Source organism: Drosophila albomicans, chromosome X (assembly GCF_009650485.2).
Source record: "Drosophila albomicans strain 15112-1751.03 chromosome X, ASM965048v2, whole genome shotgun sequence".
In the NCBI taxonomy this organism is placed as follows: domain Eukaryota; kingdom Metazoa; phylum Arthropoda; class Insecta; order Diptera; family Drosophilidae; genus Drosophila; species Drosophila albomicans.
In genome coordinates, this window is record NC_047627.2 from 20,906,899 (window position 1) to 20,922,359 (window position 15,461).

Here is a 15,461-nt window from a genome sequence, read left to right on the forward strand (position 1 = left end):
GATTCAGAAATGTTTTTTTTTTATAGAATTTTTATCATTTTTCTCGGAATATGACGTAAGCAACCTTTTTGCTCATAATTTTTATCTTGGATTACTTTCAATAGCAATAGTTTTTTATGAATTGTTTGGTTGTATATTTTACTCGTTGATATTGGAATAATTGAAATATAATGTTAAGAAAATTGTTTGATTTGATTGAGATTGCGACATTTCTAAATTTGGTACCGGGTAGAAAATGCAAATTGAAACCTTTACTTGCATTGACACAACTCTATTTGACCCATTAAATGGGTACAGGGTATTATCAACGCAAAACGGTACAAATTGGATAAAAAAAGAAGAAAATTATGTATCACATTTGCTGAGATACATCGATATGCATACGTACATATATATTTCCTAAAATGCAAATTGAAGAGTTTATTATATATAACTATATACATACAGACGAATATATAAATAAATACATATATATACATATATGTATATGTTGCGGAAAAGTTGAAAGGATATTGAGAACAAAAAAGAAAAGAATAAAGAAAACGTTAATTGATTCAGTCTATTTTTACTTCGAAAACAAAAAATGGAAACAAATAAACATACATAAGTTAAGTTGTAGCTTCGATCTCTTCGACTATATCAATATAATTCCTTGCCTTGTCTTTAGTTTCAACAACTTCAACTTCTGCACTCTCTCTCTCTCTATTTTTTGTATCACTCATCTTAACGCTCTAAACAAGATACGCTTCAAATCCAATTCAATTCGAACTGTATAGATCCAAAAAGATTAATTTACAGTAAAGTGTAATTCATATTGTAATTGAATTGTAACGATATTTTAACCCACCATTTAGCTGATAAGCCTCCCCAGCTGAGAATGTTTAACGCGTTTGTAAATCGTAAATGTGAAAAACCCATTCCAAAACAATGACGAAGGAAGCAATGACATCTGATAAACAAGAGACGAGACGAGACGAGACGAGGTGTTTAACTCATATGAAATAATACAAATTGTGTGCAACAGTTGTTAAATATACACATAAAGTACATATTTAATATGGATCTACACTGCGTTTCAAAAGTATACGGAACTTCAGAATTTGCCACCTTTCAGCAGTCTAACAGTCGGTCGTCAAAGTATTCTAAACTATAGATTAAAGATAAAAATGTGTTCGATTTTAACGTTTTTTTTTTAGTTTTTCACAATTTTAGTCTTTAAACATTCTTTCGACTGCGAACTTTTATTTTTTGTGTTATTTTTAAGTAGTACATTATTTAGAATCTCTTTATACAAACATATATTAATATGTTGAAATTGCTTTAAAAAAAAAAAAAATAATTATAAAGGGTATTTATTATCTTATCATTATTGTTTAAGAAAAATTGCCGCTCTAGATAACTTTTACTTCCGGCTGTCAGCTATTAAAGTTGAAATTCTTGAATATCGTAAAATTTTGAAAAACAGTGAATCTTTAATAAGTGCAAAAGTCCAACAACAAAATACGTTAGAGATTCCAAAACAAAAACGATGAAAAAGAGAACAGCAAATTATCAAATCTGTATTTATTGATAGGAAATTCTACAAAATAAAAATAAAGATATATGTATATATGATAAGAATTGTGGAGCAATCCAGATGCAATCTATTTACAATACCACAAAAAAAAAACACAAAATCTAAATCTGATGGAAAATGTTAGAAAAGAGCGACGTTAGAATGCAGATGCATATATTAAAAAAAAGCAAAAAAGAAAAAACCTTTTAAATATGCAAAATAATAAGATAAAAGGGTTATTCTCCAAAGAAAAAAAAAACGTAAATAAATGAGGGGAGTGTTGCAAATTGCAGTCCAAAATATTTTTCGATCTATGTTAGCTGTTTGTTAAATGCCCTGTGCAAAGTGTGCAAGTGAGATGGCGATAGGCGGTATTCAAAGTAAAAAGATAACGTGCATACTATACATTAAAAATGACAAAACAAAACAAAAAAAAAAAATCGTTCAACAACAACAACAAAAAAATGTTCTATTTGATGTTACAAATGAGAAAAATAAAATAATATTAATAAATGCAAAAGATATGTGAAAAACAAACACCAGACACTGCGTCGTCTATTATTTATCCGTGATTAGCACTTTGAACAGGCCATTGAACCATATTTTTTTCCCCATTTAAAAGAGGGGGCGGAATCATAACACTCTGTGTACCAAACGAATCGTATAATTGAGTCTCTGCTTTGCTGATGTTGTGGCCTACTAATTGACATCTGTGTGTACTGTTCCACAACAAAACTGATAAGCAACGCAGCAGCACAGATCAGAGTCTCAGAGAGTCACATGAGGGCAAATCAGGCGACTGGAATTCACGGAATCACAGCGAACGAAGCTGGCTGCATGATCTTTGGCCGCACATCAATCACATAGCATTTAAAGGGAATTATTGTGGATTGTTCATTTAATTAGTTCGATTAATTTATTCACTAAGCTTTTCATTTGTCATTACATAGTTTGATAGTGGAAAGTTTTGAAGGCGTTATTACATGCACATTTGCATTTAAAGACATTTTGTTTAAAAAACATATTTGTTAAATGTTTAAAGCTTGGGCAGACCAGCTGAAATGGAACTCTCAATGCCGCAGTGATCCTCGCCGCGCAGAATGCGGAAGAAACCATTGTCACCCCAGTCGGTGTTCCACGAGTTGCCAATGAGCCAATAGGGCACCTTGTTGTCACCCCAAACTCCCCAGCCGAGGATGCGAATAGCATGACCGCCCAATGCCCTACCATGGACATGCTGATACACACCGCTCTTGTACAATATCAGATCCTCGTATACGGTGAATGCACCCTCAACGGGGCCATTTGTCAGGATTTCGCGTTGAATATCAACCGGATTGCGATTGATCGAATACGATTTGGCACCATAATGCTTATCCTTGGCATAATCCACCGAATAGCTGGACTCACACTGATGTCTGCACTTTGGTGTGCTGCCTTGCGAGCATGGCGGACGAGTGCCATTCACATGATGTTCACATGGCGCAATTTCGTATGGTCGGCAACCCTAAAAATTGGTCATATATTAGATTCAAAGTAATTCCAATCGATGTCACAACGAAGTTTACCTCTTTGGATTCATAGGAACCGCCACTGACGATGCCCTTGTGGGTCCAATAGCTCCAGGCGGCGCCGGGGAAGCCTCCGTTGCATCCAAAGCCGCAGGTGTGGCAACAGGACACCAGATCGTCAGCCGAAAAGTGGAAGTTGACCGTTGCATTGGAGTGTATGCACACCTGTAAATGTATATAAATAATTTCATAGTTGTTATACTTCATGTACATATAATTATATATATATTATTTACATACTATAGAAATGACATTGCACCGATTATTCCTAGTTTTAATCATTATTGATATGCTTCAGCGATAATTATTAACTTAGGTTAACTTAATAATTTAAAAATTTTATTTTATTTACAATCATTATTCATCATTTGATTCGTTTTACTCAATCGAAGTAATAAATAAATTTGGGCCTTGAAATTAGCTTACGATCCATTTATAAATAAATGAAATAATATAAAGATATATGTATATATTTGAGTAATGTTTCATATATGATTCATTTCGGTAATTTAATCATTATTAATAATTAAATTGATGATTTATATTTTTTCCCCCAGAAATATTAAATATATCATTTCCATAAAAATTTGGCTCTTCATAAGGATAAAAATTACTGGATTAGACTTGAGTTGAGCAAAACAAAAAAATGAAAGAGAATTTGTGAGTTATTGTTCTTTACCAAAAGTGATGAGACTCATATTTGTTATATTACTTTTTACTTTAAAGAAAACAACTAAAATCATAATCTTCGGAATAGTAGAAGTTTAAATGAATAGTTTTGAGGTATTGCAAGTCTACTACATGATAAGTCCGTGGTGTTTATTTCTTTACTAAACTTATCATACTTAATCTCTGATATATTTCTGGTATAGTCAACAGTTTTAATGTAATTGCTATGCTAATTGTGCAATTTTCTTTAATTTGCCCAAAAAATAAACAAATATAATCATTCTCAATCCCTGACAAATGCATATATAGTATAGTCAACAGTTTACGGTCTAAACAAAGAGATGTTAAAAACACACACAAAGCGTGCAACGCAATAATTGTATGGAAATCGATAAGCAAAACACAATGCGATAAGCATCACAGTTGCTGCGTCATCCGCCATTGTTATTGTTATTGTTAATTGTTGCCACTTGGGGGGAGTTTTTTTCATTTTTTTTTGTTTTGTACTTACACGATCCGACATTGCCTCAACAGCACCAAAGGCCCAGCAGGATCCGCAGGACCCTTGATCACGGATTTCACCAATTGTTGGACAATTTGGCCAAGCTGTGCGTGCATCGAACTCTTCCGGTAAATCGCCGCCATCGCTTTCAGTTAGCTCGGGCATCACATGACGCTTATCCGGCAGCTGGAATTTATGCGCATCCGGATGGACGCCCATTAGACCGCGTATATGACGCTCGGACACGTCCTTGGCGAAATTGCGACCAGCCTGGAAATCAACAACAACAACAAGAGAACAATAATCAGTAAAGTGTTTGCATTTCTGTGGTCACGTCATCAGCTAATTGAATTTAGTGCATATCTTCTATTATATTCATTTCACTTACCGTCCATGTTTCAGCCTTGTTCTTCACCAGCTCAATGAATTCATCGCTCAGCATATGCGGGTCATCCTGTCCAGCGGCGTTGGCCACCAAGGCCAACAACAGCGACACAGTCGCTATAAAGAATCGCATTCTAAACGCGGTGTCTGCTCTACGTCAAAATGGCGCTGACAAAGCAATTAAAAAAAAATTCTAGTCTAGCTTACGTCGTTTTCTTTTTTGTTTTGCAATTGATAGTCAGCTAATTTCCGTGCTTTGTTTTGCGTGTGTTAAGAAGCGAATGCAAACTGCTGAGTGCAAACGATTTAAAAAACCATTTATACGCGTTATGTTGTTCGTTTCAAAGTTCCCGATAAGCGGCCATTGTTGTGTTTTCGTATTAGTGATGCGCGTATTGCGTGCACTTATCGATAATACAGCTGGTAATAGAAATTGGTAAATCGATATATCGTTCGAATTCAAAACTTCGTACTCCTTCGAGTTTTGTAACTAATTTTCCTGCTTTGTTTTACATGTGTCAAGACTCGAATGCAAGTAATTTAATAATATAATATAATTGATGAGAGGAGAGTTTTTTGTTTTAATTTCAGTGATGAGCGTTTAGCCCTTATCGATACGTCAAGTCGCAGCTGACAATGGAAAAAACTAAAATCGATGACTCTCGGATTCAAAACAAAATTCGATTTCACATTAAATATTAATTTTATTTTATAGATTATATAAAAAAAAACATGCCTATTTTTTTCTACTTATACTCTAAAATAAACAACAACTTCTTTGACCTTAATGTGCTTACTTAATGTAATGTACATAGTTTATAGAAGTTTTCCAATCCTAATCCGTATTATCACAAGAGTGAACTTAAACATAGGGATTCCAATTGCTGCCATCCTCGGGCAGCAGATTATTCGTTATCAGCAATATAACATCAATGATCCACCATACACCAACGCCGCCCATTGTCAATAATTTGCCCACCGCCGTTCCCGTTTGGCCAAGACAAAAGCGATCCATTCCCAGGAAACCCAACAACATGCTGTAGATTAATGTGGTGACAAAATAATGATCTGTATAGCGTACACAAGGAACACCGTCGCGGAAAAATGTACGTGCACCATAGCAATCGATATCCGTGTAAACCGTGCACTGGACTTTTGTATGCTCCACATCTTCGTAGGCGGAGCCACCGAAGCGTAGGCAGCCGTAACCTTTTTCCTGGCGGGCCGTGGCATTATTCCGATGATCGATGGGTTCCTTGCACTCCAGGAAGTCACGTGGCAAGAAGGAGCACATCACATTCGGTCCCAGGGGATTAAAAGTCGATGAAACTGAAGATGCAGATGCGGTATTCGAGGAACCCGCTTGCTGTTGTTGTGATGATGCAGATTGCGTTTGCACAGGAACAACCGATTGCACTGCAGTGCCGGAGACGCCCGTTTGGGGCTGTTCCTTATCGCTGCGCGCCTGTATCGCATGCGTGACAGGATTAATGATGAAAAATGAAACAAGCACGCTGTACAAAATTAGTTTTTGCTGCATTGTGCGCGATTTGTTGCTTTTGTTTTGTTCGATGCACCAAATACTGGAGATGTGCGAATAGACAATAATAAACGTACATCGAAGGTGTTGAATGTTATCGATATTTTCAGTGCGTCTCTAGTATAACGTGTTTGCTTTATTAAATGCGCAATTTTGTTTTAATGAATATAAATAGAATTTAAATGTTAAATAAATCAATAATCAGATTTAAAAAATCAGTCGTGAATGCTGAGAAAATAAAGAAAATTAAAAATAACATTTGAAAACATTTGCATCTTGTGGACGATTAAATTCAATAACGATAGCAATTGATATCGATATTTCTTTAGCACAGTTAACAATCCGGCAGCGTCTCTAGAACTACATGTTTGGTTTTATTATTAAATACGCGTTTTCTTTTTAAGTTGTGCCGCATTTATGTAAATAAAAACAAAATGAACGTTCATATTAATTGAAGCATTATTCATTATGCTGTCATATATGCATACAAATAAATAAATTAATTCATTGGCAACATTATGGAGATATTTGAAAATATTTGCCGCACTTGCGGCAACGATTGCCTCGACGCCATCAACATATTCGTGGACAGCGTCATGGTACAAGGGAAGAACGTGCCCATATCGGAGATAATCGCTGCCTGCACTCCGTCCTTTGCCTCGTTGCCGGCCGTCTATATGGACGACGATTATCCACAGCAAATATGCCGCGTATGCATCAAGAAACTGATAATGGTCTATGAATTCAATAACAAATGGTTGGCGGCCCACAATGAATTCGCTGTAGCGCTGAAATTTGAACAGCGTCGCAATCGATCTCGAATCTCTTCATCTCAGGCGACAGCAGCTGTAACAGTAGCGGCAGCACCAACAACAACAACAACAATCGATGCAAACGATCAGTTGATTGAGACAGATGAAGATGAGAATTTTGTCTTCAAAACGGAACCCAATGAAGGTAAGAGCCACATATTGTTTTGTTTGCAAAATCTTCATTAATTCCTTTATTTTTCAGGTGGCGAAATGGAGATCATGAACCACGCACCACCCACAAACTATCACTGCGGTTTATGCGGAGAACCATTTCATACGGTGTCCGCATATCAAAAGCATCACAAAATCAGTCATCGTAATTGTGAATTCCTTTACTATACGTCTGGTCAATAAAAAAAATAGTGAAGAAACTATGTCCAAATGTAGAAATTAACTATAGTTTAGTTTTCTTTTTACTGTTTACTATTTACTATCGTTTGTTTTGCATTTGCGGCAGCGCGTTACGTTGGAGAACAACAAAAACAAAAACAAAAAAAAAAACTATGAGGAGAAATTCACAGAGTTTGTTCTTGATGTTTAATCATCCTCGTCGTTGCGCACTTTCTGGGCACGCGGATCCGTGTCACGGAAGACGACATAGCCGAGCTTATAGCGACGATTATCACCATCCTTGGCATAATAGTTAGCCACACCGACGCCAGCCATAACAAGACCAGCGATTGCCAAGACGGATCCGCCAACAATGTCGGGAATCTCGTTCCAGGCACGTTTTAACAGGGATGTGGAACCACGGGCCGCCGATGCTGACATTGTGTGGATGTGTCTGAAATAACGAAGAGGTCGCTGTAGTTCTTGTTTATGTATTTGTTAATTTATCCACATACTTGTTAAATAAAAATCGCGTTCAAGTTACACAACACAAGAGCAAGCTAGAATTTAGCGATGAACTCTTTGCTCTGACAGCTGTTTCTCGTTATCGATGCTATCGATAGCAAAGCAACGGCCTGCTTGTGAGAGGTAACATTTAAAAAATTGTTGAGAATATTAGCATCAAATTTATTATATTACTTATTATTTTATATTATATCTAATTACAAGAATAGATTGTATTGTTAAATCAACCGGATATTTAAGGGAAATTCTTCTATCGATTGGTAATGTTAACTAACGATAAATATATTAACAGAATGCTCCTCATTTAAGAGAGCAAAATAACAGAACTATCGTTTGTGACCAATTCAAACATCGATGGCCCTATTGCTGTTTTCAAACTGATTTTAAAATATTTCAGTTTTTAAGTCAAGCGTTGATGTTTGGACCGATAATAATAATATAAACATTCCTGTGAATTGAGTTTGATTTATTTTTAGTTGTATGCGGCCTTTTTTTGTGAAAAAGAGGAGCACATAAAATAGTTTTCATTACATCGTTTACGGTCTCACTATGTTGTGTTCAAAATTTTGGAATGTTTATTGTACGTAAAATGGTGAATTGTGAAAACTCGTTTTGCGGTCACACTGTGCTACTGGGTTTTAAAAAGTCAGAGCATTAACATTTTTTTTTTAGTTTAATTCAGTGTTTATAGTGTGAATAATAATGGCAGCAGTACCAGGACGAGCTCTACATTATGTCTTCAAGATCGGGGATCGTGCCAAGAACGCGTTTTTCTTTCAGACCATTCTTGGAATGAAGGTAATATTTGGTCGTATCCATGATCGAGAAAATTTACAACGTTGCAACAACTATCTAATTTGCAAGCCAGGTTATTTACCATACACATGCACCTGTGCGTGTGTGTGGTTGTGTGTGTGTGTGTGGCAGTTGTATGTATGCGTACAATATAATTACTTGAGAACTGACTTTCACAGTTGTTGCTTTTATCTCAACATGACTGGCAGCAATACTACAACAGTCATCACGATTTCAATCTGAACCAGACGTTTTATTAATAACTTAATGTAGTTAGATAAGCATTAAATTACAGTACTTGGGCCATTGCCTTCTTATCATATGATGTATTTATTATCATTAGGTTTACCGTCACGAAGAGTTCACCGAGGGCTGCGAAGCGGAGTGTAATGGGTAACTATTACAATAATAGTAATTTTCAAATCTTGTTAAAAATATATTATTTAATGCAGGCCCTATGACAATCGCTGGAGTAAAACAATGATTGGATATGGACCCGAGAGCACGAATTTCGTCTTCGAACTGACCTACAACTATGGTGTCAAGAGCTATGAAATTGGTAAAGTTGTTTTAGTATTTGTTCATTAATTATAAATGATAAAAATATCATTCTGTCCGTCAGTCGTTTTGTGCGTGCTCCGATCTCGATGATTGTAAGAAGTATACACTCGAGATTTGAATTGCGTAGTTCAAGTTTATCTTCAATCGCGCAAATCAAATCACGCAAAGTTTATACTTAGCCATTCTTTAATTCCCTATATCACTCGAGTAGTCTAAATTTATAAAATGAATTGGCAAAATTTGGCTTTTAATTTAAATTTCAATTGATGTTTAGTGATTACTCAATGTTCTTTTGGTTACGGTATAATTTATATTAGTGTTAACATTTTAAATAAGTAATAATATGATTATTATGAAATTTATGGTATAACTATAATACTAATATTATCATCTCTTTTTTAGGCAACGACTTTGGAGGCGTAACAATCCATTCCAAGGATATTCTAGCCAAGGCCGCCGAGCATTCGTATCCAGTTGTGAAGCAAGACGGTCGTAATATTCTCGCCTCACCCGATGGCTATAAGTTCTATGTGGTTGAAAGTGCGCCCACTTCGGATCCGGTGCAAGAGGTTGAGATACACGTCAAAGATTTGGCCGCATCGCGTAAATATTGGCATGAGCTGCTCAAGATGAATGTTCTCGAGGAGAACGCGAAATCGGTGTTGCTCACCTATGGCTCGAATCAGGCATCGTTACGTCTCACACTGCTAACCGAGGCGTTGGATCGCGCCAAGGCCTATGGACGGATTGCCTTTGAAATACCTGGCGCCGCTCAGTTGCCACTATTCGAGGCTGTCAAGGCGGCTGGTGGCACAATTCTGAAGCCGTTGATACAGCTGGACACACCCGGCAAGGCCACAGTGTCTGTGATTATTTTGGCCGATCCCAATGATCATGAAATATGCTTTGTGGACAAGGAGGGCTTCACCGAGTTGTCGCAGCCTGATGACACGGCTGGAGATCAGCTTACGAAGTACATACTTAAGGATCCCTTCCAGGACAAATAATGATATTATTATTCCCATTGATGCACTGCTTGTTATACTATTGCAAAATTTGTTAAACCAACTCCCTCCCAAATATATTTTATACAATATATTTATATTTTATATGATGTATTATATCTATAATGTGATCTGCGTGGGCGATAATACAATACACAGAGAATCTCCACCCTAAAACAAATGTGATTTAAAATTTTGGGCGAGTATTTAAATGGATTTTTACCCTTTTTCTATTGTAGCTTTTAATATTTAAGTTTTCATTTTTATTATTTATACTTTTCTGATGCTTGATTTAATTTGCTTTTCATATAGCAGCCTGTATAGTTTTTTATTGCTTTTCTTTTCACATTCCCTTCAATATTTCGTTGAGATTTAAACATTTTCGTTTTAAATTTTCACTTTGCACTTTTGTTTTTTTTTTTTTAGTATTTCTACTTTGTTTTTGCATACTGCGCGTTTTATATAGCAAATTCAATGGGTAGCATTGATTCGGATATGATTACACCGGCGGGCGTTTTGGTGCCCCGTCTAAATCCGTGGGAGATAATGGATTGGCCATCGAAGCAACGTCGATCGATTTATCGCAGCTGGGCGCAACATTTTTCCATACAACGCTGCTACGGTGCGGCTCAAACGTATTTCGAGAAGTGCATCAACGAAAAGCCATCCGACGATGATTTTCGCACGCTTCTGATGCGAAACAAATTCAATCGCTCGATTGCCCGGCCGGAGGAGGCGTTGTTGGATAGCCAGAAGGCCGCAACACTTGTGGAGCCAGGCAATGCATCGGTCAATTTGTTGATGGCCGATGCATTGTATGATCTCAACAGGTTCGAGGATAACAAATTGTTGTTGCACGACAATCTGCGCGGCCAAGTGGGCACCACTCAGCAGCCGTTCAAGCATCGCCTCACGATTGTGAATGAGAATTTCAAGGATAGCGTTGGCGACAGCATGAGTCCATTTCTGTTGCGAAATTCCGCCAAACTATCTACCATCCATGAGCTAGTGTTGAAGCCAAAGAAACCAAGTGAACCCATGCCTAGATGGTTGGCCAATAAGAATCGCACTGAATGCGATGTCCAGAGTTTGGTCGAGAAGAATAATCGACGAATTTCACCGTTGGAGGCGGCGTGGCAGCAACGCAAAAAGAAATGTTTCTTTCAAACGTATTTGCACCGCTCCTGGGTTGATGTTGCATTCTTGAAATCACTTCGCGATAATCCTAATGTGGTGCTGGAAAACTATTTCAGCACCGCCGCCGAGCGGTTGAATATGATGAACAAAAGCTGTGAGCATCTCTCGAAATTCAGTCGCATGCTTCATGCCCGAAGTCCGATGTACAACGAGGCCTATGAGCGCATGGAATACGGCGAGAAGGCGGACAAATTCCATGAGGCCAACATGTTTCGGATACAGTATCAGACACGTCGAAATATGGTCTCCATATTGCGAACAATTACCGCTCTAAGGGCGCAAAATGATATACGAGTGCGTTAAGTAGTGCAACCTCTTTGCGTTTGACAAAGTTTAGACGATTGAAGCTTTTCATTAAAATGTTAATATTTTAGTTTTTAGATTTTAAGGTTTTAGGATTTTAAAATTTTAAGATTTTAAAATTTCAGGATTTTAAGATTTTAGGATTTTAAGATTTTTTGTTATGTTTGTTTTTTTTTCCCAGTTTTCAGTTCTTTCTTTTGTGCATCTTTCTTTCTGTCAGTTTCTTTCAGTTGTGGATTTAGTCTATTAGATAAAGATACTTTCATTTCTAATGTATATCTCAGCTTTTAGTGATTTTGTTAGCTTTCATTTAGATTTATTTTTAAAGGTACTTTGATGATGTTTTGAGATATCATAACATAAAAAAGTATCAATATAGATTTTAATGTACTTCTTTACAAATAACTTTATTTATTCTTTTCTGTTTGTTTCCCTTATTTTCTTACAATTTAGAATAACAATAAAAATGTATTCATTAATGTAAAACTCCTCCGCACAGCGTCTTCGCAAATTCGTGGAGAAGACAATGGGCGAGTATAATGTGCTGAAGACGACACGGGTGATGCCCTGGAAAATCGAGTTCATGAACGAAGTGTACAATCATCTGGCGTTGAGCCTGTGCGAAAGCTATCGTCTGCCCAAGTCGAAGATATCGCCGTACGATAATAACTCCATGTGTCATCTGCTTGGCGTGTCGCCGTTGAAGCCCTCAGAGCAGCGAACTGTCGTCTTTGGTGATCGCTCCTCATACACGTATGAAGACAGCGGCGACGCCTTTGAGCAGGCCAAAGAGTTTAAGTAAGTTGTGCTCTACTTTTGATTTAATTAGTATAGTAGTGTAGTAGGTTAGGTATATTTGTAGTATTTTTGCGGTATATTAATTTGACACTGTTTTGCTTTTATTCAGAATGGATAGCGAGTATTTCACAGTCGAGCACACTCGACTCTAGTGTTCTTACTTGTTGTTTTATAAAACGATCTTTTCAATCATTTTTATACCCGCTACCCATAGGTAGAAGGGTATTATAACTTTGTGCCGGCAGGAAATGTATGTAAGAGGTAGAAGGAGGCATCTCCGATCCTATAAAGTATATATATTCTTGATCAGCATCAACAGCCGCGACGATCTAGCCATGTCTGTCTGTCCGTCTGTCCGTATGAACATCTGGATCTCAGAAGCAATAAAAGATAGAGCTATAATTTTTTTCGACAGCATTTTTTATGTTTGCACGCAGATCAAGTTTGTTTCAAATTTTTTCCACGCCCACTTCCGCCCCAGCAAATCAACAAAAATGAAGCTAGAGTTTTGATATATACAATAATAACTATAGTATTTGTGATTCCTGAAAATTTGGTTGAATACGGCATTATATCGATATACCAAATATACCATTTGGTATATTGTTAGTATTTTTGGTATATTTTCAGAATAATACTGCAATATTTTGCTTTTATTCAAAATGGGTAGCGGGTATCTCACAGTCGAGCACACTCGACTTTAGCTTTCTTACTTGCTTTAGATAAAGTTAAATATAAATTAAGATTTTGTTGCAAATATGTAAGTAAAATATTCTTTGTATTTTCTACATTTATTTACCATTTTTGAATTAGTGTTTTTTGTATTTTATAGCAAAAACTTTAAAATAAAATATGTTGAAATAGTGAAAAGCTTAAAAGTATAAATCATTTAAACTAAGATGTTGTACATTATTTGAAAAATTGATCTTATAAATTTTTCTTCACTATTTTTATTTATCTTTCAATTTTATGACGTTTCATACTTTTTCCATTCTTTTTTATACGTTGTAGGCGCTCGAAATTAGCTCTGGAGAATCGTTTGTCATTCGCCAAGTTGGCCATCGAGCGCAGCTATTTGCTCTACGAGCTGGCCGATGTGCACATGGCACAGAATCAACAAGTGCGTTGTCTATTTTATGCACAGAAGTCCATCGCTGAGGCCAAGAAATGCAATAGTAAAATTTGGGAATTCTTGGCCACAATGCAGCAGGCGAAATCGCATGCGATACTCTGCAAATTCGAGCGACAATCCGATGTCCTCGATGCTGCCTATCAGCTGGCCAAGGAACTGAAATCGCCGCAACTTTGCACCTTCATCGAACTGTGTCGCATGCTCAACAGGGATTACATGACATTGCGTAAAATGCTGCAGTTGGTGGCATCGAAGCGTCTGCGTAGTCGCCTTTCAAATCGATCCCTCACTGAAAAAGTCTAGCGGCGATGCAATCGAGCGAGTACTGTACAGGAATTTAACGTGACTTTCCTACTTTCTGCACAGCACTCGCTCTCTTGCCTCAAAGCGAACCTTTTTTTCAGCATTCGATTTTAGCAAATTATCAAAATAACAAAAATACTAAATTTTAATTTAAACATTGCATCATATAAAAATAAATTATTGAACTGAAATAAAATGAGTTGAGTAGAGTTTTAAATTCATTTTGAATGTCCTTATAACAGCATTTATTAAATGTTTCATATTTAGGTGAGGAATAATTTTTTAATGATTACAATTTCGAATCTGTGTTGTGAGATTAACATTATATTTATTTGTAGTTCTATAAAATGGATTTCGCATGTTCCATGATTGAGCAAATATAATTTTAGCTATCGCTAACAGAAAAGTTTGATCAAAATAATAATAAAAAATAAGTGCATTGTATTGCACAAAGATTTTGTTATATATATTATTATAATATAAACAAATTCATAACAAATTTTGAGTAAATCGATATTAACACAGCAAAATAAATATTTTTATAGATTACTTATATTATTTAATTTATATAATAATTAACAAAAAAAAAACTTATTTTGTAGAATACAATTGGAAAATGATTAAAGTGAAGAAACAATTTTATGTGGCAAAAAAATCGGCCTATTTTGTACTCTATATCTAAATACCTATAACAATATACCAAATATAGTATTCGGTATATTTTGCTATTTTTCAATATATTAATATGGTATATTTTCAGCATATTTACGCACTGTTTTGCTTTTATTCTGAATGAGAAGCGGGTATCTCGCTGTCGAGCAAACTCGACTTGTTTTCATATTTAGTTTTAAGTATTTATTTAACAACTTTGAACAAATTTTACATCAAATAAAATGAAATGAGGTAATTCTTAATCCTAATGTAAACAATTATCTACAATTGTGTTTAACAACTCTTCTAAATCTCTAAGCAATGCAAAAAATCAAATTAAATTATTATTACCAATTTTTGGTATTTTTTCGTCACGAAAACTGTTCAAACTCCCCATAGTGCATTGCATGGTGTGTCTACGTGTGTGTGTGTGTGTCTGTTTGTGTGTGTGTGTGATAATGGCAATGGCAAATTGATGAAGGAAATCCGTCAATTTGCAGTTGCTAGTAGTATGTCATCTACAATATGTATGTATATAGTATATATAGTATAGTATAGTATAAAATATATACTACTGTGTGTGTCTCATTGTTTTGCTGTGTGGCAATCTTATGTGCAGCATTGAGCACGTAACGGTAACAAGTGCAATATTAAAAACTATTTAATATTTGATGCCAGCTTTTGACACTTTTTAATATTTATTAGTATGCCAAATGCAATGCACTTGACTCCATTCAAATTCGTAGTTGTCGCGTGCGCTCTCTCTCTCTCTCTCTCTCTCTATCTCTCTCTCTCTTCAATGCGAGTATACTATATGGTATGTGTATGG

General features: G+C 36.0%; 6 protein-coding genes across 6 annotated transcripts; 3 read left to right on the forward strand and 3 right to left on the reverse strand.

The window, feature by feature from the left end:
* Nucleotides 1–2,445: 2,445 nt before the first annotated feature.
* Nucleotides 2,446–5,035, reverse strand: LOC117577925 (cathepsin B). The gene is made up of 4 exons (XM_034262927.2): nt 4,686–5,035; nt 4,307–4,567; nt 3,124–3,291; nt 2,446–3,062 (listed from the first exon to the last, which is right to left on the reverse strand). Exons 1-4 carry the CDS (start codon nt 4,812–4,814, stop codon nt 2,592–2,594), a joined length of 1,029 nt encoding a protein of 342 aa, XP_034118818.1. The 5' UTR covers nt 4,815–5,035; the 3' UTR covers nt 2,446–2,591.
* Nucleotides 5,036–5,426: 391 nt separating this feature from the next.
* On the reverse strand, nt 5,427–6,278 carry LOC117577926 (TM2 domain-containing protein CG11103). Its single transcript, XM_034262928.2, has one exon. The coding sequence runs from the start codon at nt 6,219–6,221 to the stop codon at nt 5,544–5,546; it is 678 nt and encodes a 225-aa protein (XP_034118819.1). The 5' UTR covers nt 6,222–6,278; the 3' UTR covers nt 5,427–5,543.
* Nucleotides 6,279–6,547: 269 nt separating this feature from the next.
* On the forward strand, nt 6,548–7,427 carry LOC117577927 (uncharacterized). Its single transcript, XM_034262930.2, has 2 exons — nt 6,548–7,178; nt 7,236–7,427. Exons 1-2 carry the CDS (start codon nt 6,740–6,742, stop codon nt 7,385–7,387), a joined length of 591 nt encoding a protein of 196 aa, XP_034118821.1. The 5' UTR covers nt 6,548–6,739; the 3' UTR covers nt 7,388–7,427.
* Nucleotides 7,196–7,992, reverse strand: LOC117577928 (uncharacterized). Its single transcript, XM_034262931.2, has 2 exons — nt 7,879–7,992; nt 7,196–7,817 (listed from the first exon to the last, which is right to left on the reverse strand). The coding sequence occupies exon 2, from the start codon at nt 7,802–7,804 to the stop codon at nt 7,571–7,573; it is 234 nt and encodes a 77-aa protein (XP_034118822.1). The 5' UTR covers nt 7,805–7,817; nt 7,879–7,992; the 3' UTR covers nt 7,196–7,570.
* Nucleotides 7,993–8,505: 513 nt separating this feature from the next.
* On the forward strand, nt 8,506–10,418 carry LOC117577670 (glyoxalase 1). Its single transcript, XM_034262558.2, has 4 exons — nt 8,506–8,686; nt 9,027–9,076; nt 9,136–9,242; nt 9,647–10,418. The coding sequence occupies exons 1-4, from the start codon at nt 8,591–8,593 to the stop codon at nt 10,249–10,251; spliced, it is 858 nt and encodes a 285-aa protein (XP_034118449.1). The 5' UTR covers nt 8,506–8,590; the 3' UTR covers nt 10,252–10,418.
* A 193-nt stretch (nt 10,419–10,611) lies between these two features.
* LOC117577833 (uncharacterized) lies at nt 10,612–14,177 on the forward strand. Its single transcript, XM_034262774.2, has 3 exons — nt 10,612–11,739; nt 12,248–12,546; nt 13,558–14,177. Exons 1-3 carry the CDS (start codon nt 10,723–10,725, stop codon nt 13,979–13,981), a joined length of 1,740 nt encoding a protein of 579 aa, XP_034118665.1. The 5' UTR covers nt 10,612–10,722; the 3' UTR covers nt 13,982–14,177.
* Nucleotides 14,178–15,461: the final 1,284 nt, after the last annotated feature.

Excerpts from the sequence above, each read along its gene's own strand:
- LOC117577925 (XM_034262927.2), bottom strand. The coding sequence starts at position 4,814 with ATGCGATTCTTTATAGCGACTGTGTCGCTGTTGTTGGCCTTGGTGGCC. Across the intron at positions 3,292-4,306 it reads TTGAGGCAATGTCGGATCGT|GTGTGCATACACTCCAATGC; the intron begins GTAAGTACAAAA and ends ATACATTTACAG. Across the intron at positions 3,063-3,123 it reads GTTCCTATGAATCCAAAGAG|GGTTGCCGACCATACGAAAT; the intron begins GTAAACTTCGTT and ends ACCAATTTTTAG.
- LOC117577926 (XM_034262928.2), bottom strand. The coding sequence starts at position 6,221 with ATGCAGCAAAAACTAATTTTGTACAGCGTGCTTGTTTCATTTTTCATC.
- LOC117577927 (XM_034262930.2), top strand. The coding sequence starts at position 6,740 with ATGGAGATATTTGAAAATATTTGCCGCACTTGCGGCAACGATTGCCTC. Across the intron at positions 7,179-7,235 it reads CAAAACGGAACCCAATGAAG|GTGGCGAAATGGAGATCATG; the intron begins GTAAGAGCCACA and ends TTTATTTTTCAG.
- LOC117577928 (XM_034262931.2), bottom strand. The coding sequence starts at position 7,804 with ATGTCAGCATCGGCGGCCCGTGGTTCCACATCCCTGTTAAAACGTGCC.
- LOC117577670 (XM_034262558.2), top strand. The coding sequence starts at position 8,591 with ATGGCAGCAGTACCAGGACGAGCTCTACATTATGTCTTCAAGATCGGG. Across the intron at positions 8,687-9,026 it reads AGACCATTCTTGGAATGAAG|GTTTACCGTCACGAAGAGTT; the intron begins GTAATATTTGGT and ends TATTATCATTAG. Across the intron at positions 9,077-9,135 it reads TGCGAAGCGGAGTGTAATGG|GCCCTATGACAATCGCTGGA; the intron begins GTAACTATTACA and ends TATTTAATGCAG.
- LOC117577833 (XM_034262774.2), top strand. The coding sequence starts at position 10,723 with ATGGGTAGCATTGATTCGGATATGATTACACCGGCGGGCGTTTTGGTG. Across the intron at positions 11,740-12,247 it reads GGGCGCAAAATGATATACGA|CGTCTTCGCAAATTCGTGGA; the intron begins GTGCGTTAAGTA and ends TCCTCCGCACAG. Across the intron at positions 12,547-13,557 it reads GAGCAGGCCAAAGAGTTTAA|GCGCTCGAAATTAGCTCTGG; the intron begins GTAAGTTGTGCT and ends TATACGTTGTAG.